This window comes from Rana temporaria, chromosome 4 (genome assembly GCF_905171775.1).
Source record: "Rana temporaria chromosome 4, aRanTem1.1, whole genome shotgun sequence".
Classification (NCBI taxonomy): Eukaryota; Metazoa; Chordata; class Amphibia; order Anura; family Ranidae; genus Rana; species Rana temporaria.
In genome coordinates this window covers 382,885,269-382,903,942 of record NC_053492.1, presented here as the reverse complement: position 1 = coordinate 382,903,942, position 18,674 = coordinate 382,885,269, and the positions used below count along the sequence as shown (strand labels likewise).

At 43.6% G+C, this 18,674-nt stretch overlaps 1 protein-coding gene across 1 annotated transcript; it reads right to left on the bottom strand.

The window, feature by feature from the left end:
- Positions 1 to 863: 863 nt before the first annotated feature.
- Positions 864 to 18,635, bottom strand: LOC120937652 (TATA-box binding protein). The gene is made up of 8 exons (XM_040351055.1): positions 18,451 to 18,635; positions 14,047 to 14,185; positions 13,438 to 13,763; positions 10,384 to 10,471; positions 10,172 to 10,263; positions 7,874 to 8,041; positions 4,097 to 4,191; positions 864 to 1,664 (listed from the first exon to the last, which is right to left on the bottom strand). Exons 2-8 carry the CDS (start codon positions 14,095 to 14,097, stop codon positions 1,585 to 1,587), a joined length of 900 nt encoding a protein of 299 aa, XP_040206989.1. The 5' UTR covers positions 14,098 to 14,185; positions 18,451 to 18,635; the 3' UTR covers positions 864 to 1,584.
- Positions 18,636 to 18,674: the final 39 nt, after the last annotated feature.

Genomic DNA, 18,674 nt, shown 5'->3' with positions numbered 1-18,674 from the left:
CCTCAACAAAAATTGCCAAGAATGACAGAAGGGGAAATGCATATGGGATGGAGCAAGCAGTCACATCCGTTCCGCGGACGTTACCCAGCTCGAATGGGGATAGAGTAGAGCTGGTACAATATTGTACAAACGATATGAGTGCTACTTGACAAAGGGGGTGGAACCCCTGAAAAGCAGCTCGTCTTTCTTTCATTATGGCCGTACACGCCACCGGTTTGCCCGCCAATCCCTGGCTGTGCCAAGCATTCCTCCTACATACACTGCTGCATGTCCTGCTCGGTGGCCATTGTGTGTTCACAATTCTATGCCTGCCACTCTGGCCTTGGCTTCTGTATGCTGTCAGTCAAGTTCCTTACTATGCTTCAATAAAGTGGTACTGTTGCAGTTTTACTAACTCCAGTGACCTTGCCCTGTGTCTGCTCTTTTTTTTTTTTAGCTGTAAGAAAATCCATTCAATCTCTGGGGATGAAGCTGCAGGCGTCTAGTGGACCCCATCTTTTCTTCCCGTTTCTATCTTCCATTCCACAGGCAAGTGCTTTGTGAATCAAGCACTTACGCTGAAAACTTGCGGCGGTGTAACGTAAATGGGATACGTTACGCCGCCGCAGCGTAGCCCAATTCTATGTGAATCTGGCCCATAGTATTTTACCTAATTTTTAGTTCCAGTGACAATGGTTACTAGGAAAAATAGATGGAATAAAAGCTACAAACCGCAAAAGGAATCTTGACAGAGGTCTAACCCCTTCCCCACACTAAAATAAAAAGGTTTTAGCTTTAGATACACATTAAAATTGTGGTTAGAAGTTCACAAAAGATGGATTGCCAATGTCAAACATACATTTAACACAAATAACACCTTCAGAATAAGTTGACAAAATTTATTTTACCAAGCTGAACACTGGAATCCAGGAATGTTTCTGGCACATGATTATTATTGCAATTACCTTATAAAAAAAACAAAGCCTATTGGGAACGACGCATAGCATAAAAAACGGTTCTGTTTAATATGGGACAGTTGAAAAACGAGGAAGAAATATATACAGATTATGACCTAAACAACAGTTAAATTAAAATTTCTTGCTACTATCAACATAAGATTAGATGGTCATAAATTAACTTTGGACTAAAATCTGTTTATTAAAAGTGAAACAGTGCCAAAAAATGTACCCTTCAGGGAGGATTAATACAGAGTTCATGTTTAGGTGATATTTACAAAACCAGGTTTGGATCCCAATGTTACACTTGAAGTGCACGGTCTCCAAGAAATACTTCTTGTTCAGTTAGACATCATGGTCCGAACAGTCGCACTGAAGATGGTGTATAAATTCTGAACTACATGGAATAAAAAGAACAGAACCATTTTTTTGTTTTTAAAAGTCAAAATCCTCCACATAAAAACTGCTTTAAAATTAGAAACATTTGGCAAATAAAATATGTGGCGATGTAAGATGTCGTCGGATCATAGCAACGTCAGTGGAACACCATATGTAACCCAAGTCCATTTCTTAACGGTGCGCCGTGTTAAAAAGGTCTCCATAATATATAACACATATACAGAAAAGTAAAAACGGCAAACGCCAACTGTTATGTGGTTTTCCGAAAGCCTTTCAGAATTGGGTATATGTTCTCAAATGCTTCATAGATCTCGGCTCGAACTTTAGCGCCTGGAAACAAATAAATGAAATAAAATATCAAAGCCGGTTATGCCATTGTATTCACAAGACTGAAAGATCACATTGCATTGCATTACCATACCTGTGCTGCCAGGATTAGTTTACTATAACTCCTAGAAATGATGTGATCCCGCAACCAAATTTTGACCCTCCAGCTGTTGAGGAACTGCAGGTTCCATAGGGCATTGCAAGACTCCAAAAGCTACAAGCATGACTCTCGGAAGCAAAATGCAATAGTTAGTTTTGTCTTAGAGGGCCAAAGTTACCTACCCCTGCGATAAAGCAAGCCTGTACTTTGCTTATGCTATATATGGTAACTGTTCTGCTGCCTGTACTTGCCTTCCTGCAATCCGGCCCGATTAGCTGCCAAAGCTTATTTTGACTCCTGTGTTTTGACTTTTTGAAAAGTCATTTTTATAAAAATGTAAAGAGACACTGTCAGCATATATAGGCAGGGTAAAGCGACTGTGTCCCTGCAAGGAGGATATTTTCACCTTGCATGCGCTCCCTGCAGCAGGCACTGAAATCAGCGATCCTGGGGAGCATTGATGTCACTCTGTTGGTCATGTCACTGTGCTCCGGGCCTAGCCATTGGCTTCCAAGTCTGGGCACAGTCACAGGAGGAGCAAATCACATGCTTCCCCCATATACGCAAGTACTAACTATACTTGCCAGTTGTGCAGGGGCAAAGAGCTGCAAGGTAGTGTAGCGATAGAGTGGGGGATGCCCTTTGAAAAGACCCTGTCACTTTACCCTGCATGGGCAAGGTGATAGCATCCCTTTAAGCAAGTCTGACACCATAGCTAAGATTTTCATTTGGAATAAAACTTACTTTGCTAGCGTGACCAAAGTATAGGCTTACTGTTAAAAAAAAAAAAAAAAAGCCTGCAGGTCTTAGCATCCCAGCTGTCACAAAATTTTGAGAATAGTAATTTCAGAATAGATTTAGAGAGATAGAAGAGAAGGTTTACTAAAACTGGTGCAGCTGTGTGTAGTAACCAGTAGTAATCAGCTTCTTCAATTAAAGTGGTTGTAAAAAAAATAAAAAAAAATGTATATATATATATATATATATATATATATATATATATATATATATATATATATATATATATATATATATATATATATATATATATATATATATATATATATATATATATATATTTTTTTTGTAATAAAATACCCACCATGTTATACTTACCTGCCCTGTGCAATGCTTTTGCACAGAGCAGCTCCAATTCTCTTCTACTGTGGTCCCCCCACCAGTGCTCCATGCCCCTCTTTTTAGTCGGGTCCCCCCACAGAAAGTCGCTCTCCAATGTGACACGTGTATGTGCTTGCTCTCAAGCCCCCTGCTGTTGCGTCTATTGACACAGACAGCTGGACGCGTCACAGGATTTGATTGACAGTAGCAGGAGCCAATGCCAATCTTTGAGAGAGCCAGCGGCTGGAGCCGTTGCGCTCAGGTAAGAATAAATAAAAGGGGGGGGGGGGGGTCTGAAGGGGGAGCTGCAGCACAGAAAGGGTTTTTCACCTTTAATGCATCCTATGCATTAAAGGTGAAAAACTATGGCTTTAGAAGCACTTTAAGCTTTGGCAATAAAACCTAGAAACGTATTGGTTACTATGCACCAGATTCTGTGTGCACCAGTTTTAAGTAAATCTCCCCAAAGACGAGGATAGGCCGATGTCATCATTTATGACACGCTAAGTTTTTTTTCGTTTTACAAGGAAAAGTGTGGAGGCTGCCATTGCTGATAACCTGAAAATGCTGAGTGCTTGGCTGTCTAGCTGAAATACTCTGGAAACCACTAATCCTGAACATGCAGATCAGAAATTAAAAAATTTGGTCAGAACTCTGCACACTTGTAGTCAATGTATTAGAAAAAAAAAAAAAATGATGAAGTCTTTGGAATTAGCATACCAGGCAGAGCACCATTTAAATTTTGGTGCCCTCCATAGATTTTTTCAGTACAGGTTCCCTAAAAAAAAAAAAAAAAAAAAAAAAAAACACACCCCACACACACTGCACCTAGGCCTGGAAAACTATTAGTTGGGCAAAAATCTGATTAGAAACCCTATGCCACTCCAGTATTCACTGCATACCATGGTCCTAAGAGTCGCCGCTTTACTAATTTAACAGGCTAAATACAAAACACACCTGAAATAAACAGCAGCAGATTTTTGCAACAGCTCTACTCTAAATTACACATGGTAGAATTAAGCAAAGAATATATTTCCACCTGCTCCATTATGATCCCATTTATAAAGGACAAGCGGTTCCTGGTTCAGTGTACTGAGGAAGCCCAATCTTGAATTATACAATCAATGCATCATAAATTAAGGTTTTTAGTTATGAGGAAAATAATCCCTACATTGTACGAATTCATCTAAAAAAAAAAAAGAAGTATAAAACTTACCCGTCAATACAACTTTCCCAGAAACAAATATCAGGAGAACGATTCTTGGCTTGATCATTCTGTAAATAAGGCCAGGAAATAACTCTGGCTCATAACTGGGGAATGAGAAAAAGAAATGAGTTGTAAATGAATAAAAACTAAAACAAATGGCAACCACCCCAGTAAGGCAACAAGTAGCAAATGAAGGGGCAACGCAAAAAAAATAAAAAAAACTCACAGCCAGTCTCCAACAAAACCAAAATTATACGTATGCGTTTGCTTCTGCGCACGAACCCGGAGTGATGGGTTCATTTGTTTTTTGTGAGGAAGTCCCCTCCTGACGCTTCTGAGAGCGTTCCAGCGGCTCATTAGCCATTTGAACGGCTTTCATTTGAAAGCCAGTCACTGGCATAAAAAACAATACCGGTGTTATGGTTGATATCTTTAGCCATCATTCCGGTAAATGACAACGTGTATATATACGAATTTCGGTCGGCAAGTGATTAAGGTCTGCAGAACAGAGCAAAATGTTTTAATTCAAAATGGTCTGAATGCCATCTTCTATAACAGCAGGGAGGCTGCTCCTCCAGCTTAGTAAGCAAGGATAGAAAGCAAAAGGCATGAAAGTTTTCAGAGCCCCTACCCACCTTTAGCTTCCACTTTTTCCTGTGCCTGTTATTTAGTGGAGTTGCAGACACTCCTTTCTATTGATGTCAACTTTTACTAAGAAACTTGGATGCTGCCATACTGAGTTTTTTGGCTTTTATACGTTTGGTATACTTGTTCAATAAATCCACAAAAAAAAAAAAGAAAGAAAGGGGATTCACGATTTTGGGCTAGTTACTCAAAAGCGTTGATGAAAGAGGATTAGCATGACAGCTGGCAATTGGCATTTGTAAGAAAATGTCAGGACTGATGGCCTCCATGTGTCTGCTCAGGCAATGCTTTCCTTAAAGCGGGGGTTCACCCTTAGAGGGCACTTTTCCCCCTTAGCTTCCTGCTCGTTTTTACTAGGGGAATCGGCTATTTATTTTAAAATATGTGCAGTACTTACCCGTTTACGAGATGCATCCTCTCCGTCGCTTCCGGGTATGGGCTTCGGGAATGGGCGTTCCTTCTTGATTGACAGTCTTCCGAGAGGCTTCCGACGGTCGCATCCATCGCGTCACGATTTTCCGAAAGAAGCCGAACGTCGGTGCGCAGGCGCAGTATAGAGCCGCACCGACGTACGGCTTCTTTCGGAAAATCGTGACGCGATGGATGCGACCGTCGGAAGCCTCTCGGAAGGCTGTCAATCAAGAAGGAACGCCCGCTCCCGAAGACCCATACCCGGAAGCGACGGAAGAAGATGCAGCTCGAAAACGGGTAAGTACTGCTCATATTTTAATACAAATAGCCGATTCCCCTAGACCGAACGAGCAGGAAGCTAAGGGGAGAAAAAAAAAAATTTATAAATGGGTGAACTCCTGCTTTACGTGTCATTAACCACTTAAGCCCCGGACCAATATGCTGCTAAATGCCCAGAGGCGTTTTTACAATTCGGCACTGCGTCGCTTTAACAGACAATTGCGCGGTCGTGCGACGTGGCTCCCAAACAAAATTTGTGTCCTTTTCTTCCCACAAATAGAGCTTTCTTTTGATGGTATTTGATTGCCTCTGCGATTTTTATTTTTTGCGCTATAAACAAAAATAGAGCAACATTTTTGAAAAAAAAAATCAATATTTTTTACTTTTTGTTATAAGAAAAATTGAATAAACTAAATTTTAGTCAAACATTTAGGCCAAAATGTATTCAGCCACGTCTTTAGCAAAAAAAAATAAAAAATTAGCTGGGAGTGAAAGGGTTAACTAGGGCGCTGAGCAAGGGGTTAAAACTTTATTAGGGGGGGGGGGGGGGTACGGGGCTACCCTGGACCTAACACTAACTGGCTGTCACACTCACACTAAATGGAGTGATCAGTACATATATGATCACTGCATTCAGTGACAGGGGGGTGGGGTGATCGGAAGGGGTTAAATGTGCCTATGTGTACTGGTGTCAGTGTAGTGTTAGGTGCGACTTACTGTGACTCTTCTCTCATCTCGGCGGCTTGAAAATACCGCCGAGATGAGAGCTGCATCACTTCCTCTGCCTATGTTTACATTTTACAGGCAGAGGAAGTGACACGGCGGCGGCTCACAGGATTGGCTGGGAGCGATCACGAGGGGGCGGACAGAAACTAACAGCCGTCCCCTCGAGTCGGATCGCTCCTGGAGGTAAGCCGCACGCAGCAGAGGGGGTCCCAATCGGACCCCCGACCCGCTAGAAGGCAGGGACGTATATATACGCCCATCTGCCTGTACGTGCCATTCTGTGGACGCAAGTAGTCGTGCGGCGGGCGTTAAGTGGTTAAACCCAAATTATAAAAACTGTCAATACGTTATATGCATACTCGCCTAACCACTAAAGGATTTATTTTCTGTAGATTGTAAAAAAAAAAAACTTGGTTGATCCTGCCATTTGCTGTCCCTCCCTTGTTTGTTGCACCGCTGCAGCTTGAGATTGTATAGATCGGCCGTTTCCATATCTACTGCACATGCTCAGTCTTCAGCTCCCTTATAAACTGTTAATTTCCTTCTTTTTGCACCTGAGTAGTGCACGTGCGAAGTCACGCATGGGCTTACACTCTGGGATAAATGACATTCCATTTCACCTTCCTCTATGCCCACATATTGCTAGTCACTATAGGGGGGACCAAAGATGAAGGCGTCACCTCCCTGTTAGTTCCATACACACAATAGACACAGGCTGGAGGGAAATGACATAGCCTGTTGATTGGCAGAATCTCCTACAAATATCTTTATTATTGCTATTTTGAGACTCTAGTCAGAAAGCCTTTATGTTGTGTGACTGGCACAGCCAATCAGCACCAATCACTGTCCAGACATCCTGTGCTGAGGTATACAGCATGTCTACATTCTACAATATAGCATTTATAATCAATTTGGAGACTGGTAGTGGAACCAATCTATATTTACTGTAGAAACTTTGTTTTATGGCTTGCTTGTTCAAAATTGGTGGAAGTGGAAAATTCCCAGTCTCCCTACTTTGCATAATTGGGCAGATATCGCAACAAAAAAAAAATCCTATCTCACCATTTGTACTTTTTTTGTTATTGCATTTAATGTAGCACTTTAACCACTTAAGGACCGCCTCCTGCACATATATGTCGGCAGAATGGTACGGCTGGACACAAGCATGTACAGGTACGTCCTCTTAAGTACCCAGCCATGGGTCGCGGGCACGCTCCCACGACCCAGTCCGAAGCTCCGTGACCCGATCGCCGCTGGAGTCCCCGGAGATGAAGAACGGGGAGAGCTGTGTGTAAACACAGCTTCCCCGTTCTTCACTGTGGCGCCGTCATCGATCGTGTGTTCCCTTATATAGGGAACCACAATCAATGATGTCACACCTACAGCCACACCCCCCTACAGTTAGAAACACAGGTGAGGTCATACATAACCCCATCAGCGCCCCCTTGTGGTTAACTCCCAAACTGCAATTGTCATTTTCACAGTAAACAATGCATTTTAAATGCATTTTTTGCTGTGAAAATTACAATGGTCCCAAAAATGTGTCAAAATTGTCCGAAGTGTCCGCCATAATGTCGCAGTCACAGAGAGAGAAAAAAAAAAGGTTTGGGTTTAAGTTAATCAATTGCAATACATCTTTACAGAAGGCAGTGCACAAAAATGTTGTGCGCACACTGACTGGTATGGTGAATATAATAATATTTAATCACAAAGTTTGGAATTTACCTGCTAAACTGTTGATGTGTAAGGACCAAGCCTTCTAATCTGATTGGGAACTTCACATCACAGCTCCCTACCATATTTTGGATTTTAAAATCCAGAAACTTTGCTGGAAATCCCAACTTCTGCACAACTCGCGCATACTTTCTGGCCGCCAAGCGCGACTGCTCTTCACTAGAAAGAAAGGAAAGCAAAAAACAAATAAGCATCGTTTATGACAGTACCAATATTTCACATTTATGCCAACTATTGCATCCAATAGCTTTTTTTCCCTCTGCACTAATATTCTGTATGAACAGAGCGACTTTCTTTTTTTATTTAGAGCTGTGCTAATCAAGTAATAGAGGCCTCAGAAACAGCCCCAGATGTCACCAAGGGACTGTGAATATATATAGTTTTGCTATATCCATCTCTATCTGATTTCAGGGGTAGTTGGAGAGTGCATACATGCTATAGAGGACAGTCAAGAGACTGGGCAAAGTACATTAGCCTGCTAGAGAATAGTGGTTGTAATGCCACCCGATCACTTCTATGGGTAAGAAAAGTTTGGGTCTCCCCAACTCCGCTTTTTTGGGCTGACTAGCTGGAGAAAGTGCTGGTAAATGTTTGCATTACCTATAAAAAAGGTTACAATAAAATTGTCTTGAGGCGATTGTAGCCGTATTAGGCCCCTTTCACATGGACGGACCAATCGGGTCCACTTGTCAGTTTTTCAGGTGGACCCGATCGGATCATCCATTGCTCTCTATGGAGCAGCAGATGTCAACAGTGATGTGACAAATGCCGACATCTGAACCAATGCTGTCTGCTAAAAAAAAAAAATCCCCATTCCCCATATTTCTGGCGAATCCGATGACAGTCAGATGGAAACGGACAGGTGATCAGTTTCCATCCGACAACCCATAAGAGGAAAATCTGGCTGTGCCCATGTCCACTCGGAATCAGCAGAGCGGACATGGACCAGTCATCTGCCTGCTCAGCAAAGAGATCCCCTGGTGGATCCGCTGGCGTGCTACACCAAGGTGAAAAAGGCCTTCGTGCACTTGTGACAAACAATTAAAGCGGAGCTCCGCCATAAAATATTAAAAGCCAGCAGCTACAAAAACTGCAGCTGCTGACTTTTAATAAATTGACACTTACCTGTCCTTGAGTCCAGCGACGTCGGCAGCCGAAGGCGAGCAATCGCTCGTCTCTCGGCTGCCGCCATCAGCGGTGAGGGAACCAGGAAGTGAAGCGTTGCGGCTTCACTGCCCGGTTCCCTACTGCGCATGCGCGAGCAGCGCGTCTTTCACTGGTCCCCGCTGTGTTCTGGGAGCTGTGAGTTTCCCAGAACACAATGGAGGGGCGACGGGAACTGACGTTCTGCCCGCAGACTGTGTGCCCGGAAGTGGGTGCAAATACCTGTCAGACAGGTATCTGCTGCACCGCCCTCCCCCCTGAAAGGTGCCAATTGTGGCATCGTGGGGGGGGGGGGGGTTTCCAATGAGCGGAAGTTCCACTTTAGGGTGGATCTCCGCTTTAAGTACTGTACATGATACTTTGTTTGCACGAACATAGTTTTTCAGGACAAGCTTTCGGGTTGTGTCCCCTTCATCAAGGTCTGAACAGTGCTAATGCACAACAACATTTTAGCAGAGAGTTAAGACAATCGCTAAGAGAATGAAATTGTCAAATGGGTTTTCACTGGAATTTCAATGTCAGACCAATTTAGCACTCCATTATAGTAGTGAATTGTTTCAAGATGTATAACGGCAATCCAAGTGTCCATAGAAGTCCCTGTCCCCCTTATTGACCATGCTAGTTTGTAAAACTGTGGATACAACATTCACTATTACAATAAGATGACAGAATAGCATCTCGTAAACCAGCAAAGCACCACTTATACAAATATTAAGCAAGCATCACTAGTGCAGTGTTTTTCAACTCCAGTCCTCAAGGCACACCAACAGGTCATGTTTTCAGGCTTTCCATTATTTTGAACAGGTGATTTGATCAGTTTCACTGCCTTAGTAATCACCACAGTCGTTTCATCTAAAGGAAATCCTGAAAACATGACCTGTTGGTGTGCCTTGAGGACTGGAGTTGAAAAACACTGCACTAGTGCATACAGCGCTGCTGCAACTTTTACCTTCAGCACTGTGGCAAAATTAAATTACAACCACCCCCCCCCCTCCCCCCCATCAACTGACAGGTTTGTAAAGAACAATAGAGAGGAAATCATTCACAACAACTGTATGAGAAAAACCAACTAAATATAGTTCAATAAAAAGCACACCCATTACATTTCTGGAAAGTCAACACTACCTTTTAGCTCCTGTGCAGACCATTTTTCCAGAACTGAATATAAGTGCTGTTGTACGTGGCTCTCTTATTCTCATAATAACAGCAGCAAAACGCTGGAGGGACAGAACAAAAGTTTTACAATTAGTTGAATTTTATATCTTTTTACAACAAAATTGTTCCAAACCAGTCAACCCCCTCTGAATGACATTGATAATTTAACCAAGAGGACTCACCTTTGGATTATACTCAGCATTTCGCGCTCTAAGTGCAATGGTTTTCAGATCTAATTTGCAGCCAAGATTGACGGTGGATACTATATTTCTGGAAATAAGAAAATACCCACGATTATGAAATATGTTACTTACACACCAACGTGGAATAAATATGCAGAACGAGAGCTCTAACTACTAGTTGCATGCTTTTCACAGGTTGGTGACTGAAAGGGTCAGGGAAATAAATTCTGTGACACAGCAATTCTAAACAGAAGCAGTAAGACAGATTTACTACAATGCTACAGCTCAAGTCAAATTCCTCCCTCTGCTGATCTAAAAGTAGCACTGCAACAAAAAGGAACTTGCCCCTAAAAAACTTATTTTGCATCTGAAGGGATAAAAACACAAAACAAAAAACACAAAACGGTCATCTATAGAGATGAAACGGTCACAGAATGGTGCAAATCTGTTGCAGTTGGCTGCCCAGGATTACAGACACAAGGGTCATGAAAGGACAAAAAAATAAAATAAATAAACACACACCTTGACAGACTTTGCCCGATTTGTATCAAATTGTGCTACCAATTTGCTTGATAACTGTCCCAAAATATATGATTTGATGCATATAGAATATATTCAGACAGCTTAAACGGAAGGCTCAGTTGGGTTTTACTCACTTAACGACAGCCTCCTGTACATTTACTGATACAGGACGGCTGCTGTGTGCATAATCATGTATATATAAACAATTCTGCATTTTTGGGTAGGGGTGCACCGCCTGGCTGTGCTGTAATTAATCACAGAACATGCCGATCACCAGGTCCCAGCCAATGATTGACCCCCGGCACCCAATCAGCTCTGAGCTTCATCAAACAGAGTTGTGTTCAGTGCAAGGGGATCTCATTGTTTGTTCATTCCCTGCTAAGCAAGTACACACAAACACTGGCTAGGCACACATTTAACCCTTTGAGCGCTCTAGATGTTACCCCTTCCTGCCCAGTGTCATTAGTGACAGTGCATATTATTAGCACTGATCACTGTAAAAATGTCACTGGTGGCAGTTAGGTCGCCCCAGCATCAGTTAGTGTCAGATTGTCCGTCACACTATCGCAGGCAGTCCCGTTTTAAAGCGGAGGTTCACCCTAAGTTTTGACTTGTGCTGAATCAAACTGGTAGCCATAGACAATAAATAATCCGTTGTTTTTTTTTTTTTTAATCTCGATCCTTACCTTTCTAATGCTGCCGTTTGTGTGCCGTCACTCAATATTCCCCGCGGGAGTGGGCGTGAATGTTCCTTTTCCCCCACCAGCGCTATGTCTCCTGGGAGTGAGGCATGAGAATCCCAGGAGACGTGCTGTGCTTACGGCTTACGATATCTAGCGGTTCACGTGACTCGGCAAGTGGGTCATGTGGCAACGAATTCTCCATTTTAGGTATGGGAACACATTCGCCGTATCCCGGAAGAATACCCTGTGGGCTTCACAGTGCCCAAAGTTAAAATGGAAACGTCCATCGCTTCTTTTTATAAAATATCGTTTCCTCGAGAACACTGACTACGCCGGCTAAAGGAGTGGGACACACTGGTAGTGGAGTAATAAAGGTAAGAGCGTTAGAAGAATGGCAAAAAAAAAAAGAAAAAAAAGAGATAATCCGCGGAACCCCCGCTGGTCGCCACCATTACTAGGACACTTTCACACAAACCAAACAATATACCCTTAATGGTGTTTTTTTTTTTTTACAAGACATGTGTACCAGAGTACATTTTGGCCAACATTTATTAAGAGATTTGATTTTTTTTTTTATAGGATGTTTTATAGCAGAAATTATTTTTTATTTTTATTTTTTTAATCTGTCTTTTTTCGTTTATATAATAAAAAAAAATCCAGTGGTAATCAAAATACCACCAAAAGAAAGCTCTATGTGTGAAAAAAAAACGATCTAGATTTAGTTTGGGTACAGCATTGCATAACCCCGCAATTGTCAGTTAAAGTAGCAGTGCCGCATAGAAAAAATGGCCTGGTCATGAAGGGGGTAAAACCTTCCAGGGCTGAAGTGGTTAAAAGTGTATTGGTATGTTGCCCCCAAAAATAAAGTTAATAGGTTTTTGTTCACACGATACAAATAAAGCAAAAATTTGGAAAAGTTACATTTCAGAAAATAAATGTACTGCAGCTGTCAAATGTTTGTGAAGATGCAAGCTCAGGAGCGGTCATCTTTTTCCTTCCTTTAGTACTTGAGTTACTGATGCAGAACAAAAAGCATGTGCACATTGGGCGTCCCGAAACCTCTCTATGCTTGTTCCAAACAAAATAGAAATGTTTGCACTGCAGCTGATCCCGCTATTGATCCCCAATAAAGATAGATGTTCAAAGAAAAAAAAACAAAAAACACCAAAAATAAATATTTTTTTTGGGCATTCGATAAATACCTTATACAGTATTTATATTTGGGACTGGTCTAAGTTTGTTCCAACTTAGTGACTCACTAGGTAGGAAAATAGGGATCCATGGCCCCAGAGCAAGCAGCCAATATACTGCTATCCTGAAGGTCTCCCTTTAACCATAGTCTATATCAGTGGTCTCCAACCTGAAGCCCGGGTGCCAGATGTCCTTTGCTTGCTTTTATCCAGCCCTTGACACCATTTCGTCCACTAACAACAATGGGGCATAATTCCCCCTACTGACACCAATGAAGGGTGCCCATTTCCTCCCAATGACACCAATGATGAGACAAAAGCTCTCCCACTGACACCAGCAATGGAGCACAATTCTTCCCAATGACATCAACAATGGGGCCCACTAACATCAGCGATGCGGCACAAACCTCTCAATGACACCAACGATGGGGTATAATTTCTCCCAGTTAAACCAATAATGGAGTGCAATTACTGAAAACAAACGAGGCATTATTTTTTCCCACTGATGTCAGAACCTTTTCTACAGTCTGGCCCTCCTAAAATCTAAATGACAATAAACTGGCCCTTTGTTTAGGAAGTTTGGAGACCTTCGGTCTATATAAAACAAAAACAGAAAAAATAAAACCACACACACATAAAAAAAAAGAAAAGTTGCTTACTGCAACTGAGGAACAATGCCCGAACTTTCTGAAGCAGGAGTGGCTGGGGTAATAGGAGTCATTGGAGTCATGGGGGATGTATACAGCGGTGTATTGCCTGGAAGTGGCGCTGTTGTTAGAGTCTGTGAGTGGAAAAGTTGTGGGGTCTGTCCTGGCCCCTGAGCAACCTGTTGGGATGTGGACTGCTGGGCCTGTTGCTGCTGCTGTTGTCTTTGTTGTTCTTCCAGAATCGATAAACTATTTGCAGTTTGTACAGGCTGGGGCGTCAAGCCAGTGCCATAGGGCATCATCGGGCTAAAGATGGGAATCCCTGGAGTCATGGCTCCCTATGAAAAGAGGAAAAAAACAGAACATTAGACCAAGCAAAAATTTGAATTTCCCCATTTATTAATTATGTCATGGTTTGTGACCAGTGTTTTTATTTAGATTTTTTTGTTTTTGTGGATGGTCTATTTGGGCACTGCACTTCTGGAACCCACAAGATAGAGAAAAAAAATAAAATAATGTTTTCACATTTTTTAACAATAGGATTCTTCTGATACACACTATAGAATGGTATTGGTTCCCAGAACTGTTCAATTGCTAGATAAAAACTAAATATTTACTTACCTGTGGGGAGGCCAGACCCTGGAAAGTCGATATACTGTTATTCTGATCCATCTTCTTCCTTGCACCTCTCTCCAAGCTCAGAAAGAAAAATCTTTTTGTGTTTATATGTAGTTTCAAACCATCCCAAAATCTTCTGAAACTGCAAAAATACAAAATAAATAAATAAATAAATAATTATAACATAAGCAAAAAGTTTTTCACAATATTAATCCTACACCTATCACCACAGAAACAAAGGTGTTTGAAAGTACATAAGATCAGCAAGCTGTATGGGAGCCTTCATCTTTTCCCTATTATTTCATAAAGACATTAGTATACATATTACCACAGGGCTCGACAAATCCCCGGCGCCAGGTCTCCATGGCGACTAGAACTTGCATCCTGACGCCTGAGCCGTCAGCCCATTACCAGGCGAACAATTTCTTTATGCTTGACGCCTGGACATGCAGCGCTGGGCAGCTGGTTGCCGACCGCACAGCCATCTAGTTCTGGGAGGACGTTAATAGACCCCCCTGCGCACCCCCCGGACACAGCTGATCAAGGTAAATGGCCAATCACAGGTGCCCTTTACCATGTGATCAGCTGTGTCTAATCACATTGTAAACAGACTTGCCAGGTATAGGCAAGTCCTCATGCTGTGACAGGAGAGCCGGTAACCAGCAATTCTGACATTTCATATGGGTACTGTGTTGCATGGCTGCGCAATTGTCATTCAAAGTGCGACAGCGCTGAAAGATGACATTTGGCCTGTGAAGGAAGGGGGTAAAAGTGCCTGGTAGGCAAATGGTTAACATTTAAAAACAAACCCGCAACGGAGCTCAAGTTCTTTTCCCCTTCTTTGTATGTTTTCAAATTGAGTAGCAAGGCTCCAGGAAGCACCAGTATATCAAGGTTGTATAGAGATTTCAGCATATCAGACTCGTGTCCATAAAACATGAACAGTTGGACAAGTCTAGTACCTGGCTCTGAAAAGCCAGGGAAGCAGGACCTAGCAAATCCCGGAGTATAGTGTGCAGCTCAGATTTGAATGAAGTACCAGTGATTAGAGGTCGACCGGTATATCGCCTTTTTAAAAAAATTGTCATTGGCCGATTATTATGTAAAAAAAGGGCAGATTTTGTGAGAATCTGAGGCAGGGGTGTGGTGGGTGGAAATCCCGCCCCCCCCCGTCTATTCTAAGCGGCTGCTATCGGCGGCCACCGATTGGCCGTTACCGGTTGCGCTGCATTCTGGGGTTTGTAGTCTGGAGGCCGAGGCGGGGCTCGCAACACGTCAGGGTATGAATGAAGCTGCCTTTGGCCATGCAAGGGGCCGGAACGGAGCCAGGAGCGCTCCGCTGGTGGAGGTGGCAGTGAATGACATTGAGCTGGACCGGTGGGCACTGATGAGCTGTACTGGACTAATGTGATGCACTGGTTGGCACTGATAGGCTGCACTGGTGGGCACTAATGACGTTGCACTGACGGGCTGTACTGGTGGGTACTGATGAGGTTGCACTGACAGGCTGTACTGGTGGATACTGATGAGGTGGCACTGGTGAGGTTGCACTGACAGGCTGCACTGGTGGGCACTAATGGATACTGATAGGCGGCACTGACCAGCTGAACACTAATAGACTGCACCCCATCTCTCCACCCTAAACAATAACCTCCTCCCCACCCTAGATTTTCTGAGGTTAAGGGAAAAAAATAAAAAATAAAAAAATAAAATAAATAGATAAATAAATAAATAGGCAACCTATATCGGCCACCCCGATTTCTAAATATCGGCATCGGCCAGAGAAAAACCCATATCGGTCGACCTCTACCAGTGATATAATCATTTGTAATTAGTTTTGAGCATAAAAACATTCTGGGAACATGACTTGGTGGCGTTCTAGATTTCTGCCATTGTTCTGGCTCCAGAGTGATATTGAGGTCGGCTTCCCATTTATGCATACAAGCATGATGAGGGGAGGTGAAACCAGTAAGAAGCAAGGGGATCCAAACCTGTGATTGTCAAAACCTGCCAGCTCTTCCCTTTGGTAGGGACAGAGATCATAGACAAAATGTTTAACTTGCAAGTACAGTAAAACCTTGGTTTGAGAGTAACTTGGTTTGAGAGCATTTTGCAAGACAAGCAAAATGTTTTAATAAATTTTGCCTTGATATACAAGCGATGTCTTGATATAAGAGTAGTGTCATGTCACAACTGAGTATAAAAAAGAAGAGAGGAGCTTCTAAGTGTAGCAATATGGTTACATTTAACGAAGGTACAACATTTTGCAACTTATTGCTACACTTAGAGGCGCCTCTCTTCTCTTTTACACCCTGTTAAAAAAAAAAAATGCTTTGATATACAAGTGCTTTGTATTACAAGCATGTTTCTGGAACGAATTATGCTTGCAAACCAAGGTTTTACTGTAGCAGAAAATGCTGGTTTTAAGCAATTTGTTAGGACTACGGAATGACTTGAGGCCACGGGATGTCAGCAGACTTTACATGTCGGTAAGTTTCAAGTTAGTACAGTTTAAAAATGCGGGGGGCCTTTCCAACACAGCCAGAAAGCAGGATTTTTGAGAAAGAACATTAAAGCAGACCTTCAGTCAGTTTTTCATCTTTCCATCTATTAAATCTTCTTCCCTTGTTGTTTTAACCTTGGATAGTAAAACATTGTTTCTTCCAGTCTTCCTGTTTGTTCCCAAGAACATTATTATGATCACTGACAAGTAAAGTGAATAACATTGATCTTGTGACAACAGCCTCTAAAAGTGTGTGGGATATATTAGGCAGCATGTAAACACATTACCCCTGAAGTTGTCGAAAGCAGAAAAAAATAAAAATTAGCAAGCGTGAGGACTTGAGTGACTTTGACAAGGGCCAAATTATAATGGCAAGATGACCAGGTCAGAGCAATTTCAAAACGGCAGCTCTTGTTTTGAAACAAGATGCACGTGGGGAGCGAAGACTAGTCTGTAGCTCAAATTGGGGAAAAAGTTGATGCTGGATGTGATAGAAAGGTGTCAGAACACACAGTGCATTGCAGTTTGTTGTGTATGGGACTACATATGGTCAGAGTGCCCATGCTGACCCATGTCTACAGCCAAAAGTACCTACAATGGGCACACGAGCATCAGGCTTAGACCACAGAGCAATGGAAGGAGGTGGCCTCGTCTGATAAATCAAATTTTCTTGCACATCATGTGGATGACCAGGTGCATGTCCATCACTTACCTGTATGAGACATGGCACCAGGATACAGTATGGAAAAAGACTAGCCGATGGAGGCAGTGACCTGCTACTGACATCTTGGTGTCAGATACCACAGCATGCCTTCACACGTCTAGCGGTGCACCTATGCCTTCACGCATCTAGCGGTGTGCCCACGCCTTTACCGGTCTAGCGGCGTGCCCACGCCTTCACCGGTCTAGTGGCGCTCCATGCCTTCACCGGTCTAGCGGCGCTCCATGCCTTCACGCATCTAGCGGCGCTCCATGCCTTCACGCATCTAGCGGTGTGCCCACGCCTTCACCGGTCTAGCGGCGTGCCCACGCCTTCACCGGTCTAGCGGCGCTCCATGCCTTCACGCATCTAGCGGTGCACCTATGCCTTCACCAGTCTAGCAGCATGCCCACGCCTTCACCGGTCTAGCGGCGCTCCATGCCTTCACCGGTCTAGCGGTGCACCTATGCCTTCACGCATCTAGCGGTGTGCCCACGCCTTCACCGGTCTAGTGGCGTGCCCACGCCTTCACCGGTCTAGCGGCGTGCCCACGCCTTCACCGGTCTAGCGGCGCCCCATGCCTTCACCGGTCTAGCGGCACCCCATGCCTTCACCGGTCTTGCGGCGCCCCATGTCTTCACCGGTCTAGCGGCGCTCCATGCCTTCACCGGTCTAGCGGCGCCCCATGCCTTCACCGGTCTAGCGGCGCCCCATGCCTTCACCGGTCTAGCGGCGCCCCATGCCTTCACCGGTCTTGCGGCGCCCCATGCCTTCACCGGTCTAGCGGCGCCCCATGCCTTCACCGGTCTAGCGGTGCCCACCAGGGATGTTTTGGCGGCACAAGGCAGACTTAATATTAAGTGGGTGGTCATTATGTTATGGCTGTCCGGTGTATAGGTCTGAACAGGTGACTATTTTGTGAATGACAAAACCTACAAAATACACCTGGGGCTGTCATTATGAAGGAGCCATGGACTGGGACGCACAGCCTCCTGCTATATAGTAGAGCCCAGGCCTAATATTGGCCGTTTTTAACCGAATGTGAGTGAAAACAGAAATGCAGTGAGCAGAACTTTCTCTATCTAGTGGAATGTGAATGGACCGGGAGGGAATAGGATGGGTTCCTTATCTCCCAGCACAGGAATACTGTCAGAGAAAGGAAAATCTAGCACCCGGTTGAGCACTTAGCACTGTCTATCGTTACCTTCTTCTCCTACACAGCCCGGGCTCCCCACACCACTCCGAACATCTCACACCATTCCACCAGCGCCACTATCCACTGCGCATGTCCCAATACACCGTGTACCCTCCGCCTCAGCCAATCCGCTTTAGCGATCTAGCCCCCTTCTGTCACATGCTCCCATTCCCCGGCGCTCTATTATGAACCGGAAGTTCCGGTTATGGCTCAGTCAGCATCTGTTTATACTA

Bases quoted from the DNA above. Each gene is read 5' to 3' on its own strand.
- LOC120937652 (XM_040351055.1), bottom strand. From the start codon at position 14,097: ATGGATCAGAATAACAGTATATCGACTTTCCAGGGTCTGGCCTCCCCA. The intron at 13,764-14,046 runs GTAAGTAAATAT...CTCTTTTCATAG, and splicing joins AGGGTCTGGCCTCCCCACAG to GGAGCCATGACTCCAGGGAT. The intron at 4,192-7,873 runs GTAAATTCCAAA...CTCATTCCCCAG, and splicing joins ACACATCAACAGTTTAGCAG to TTATGAGCCAGAGTTATTTC.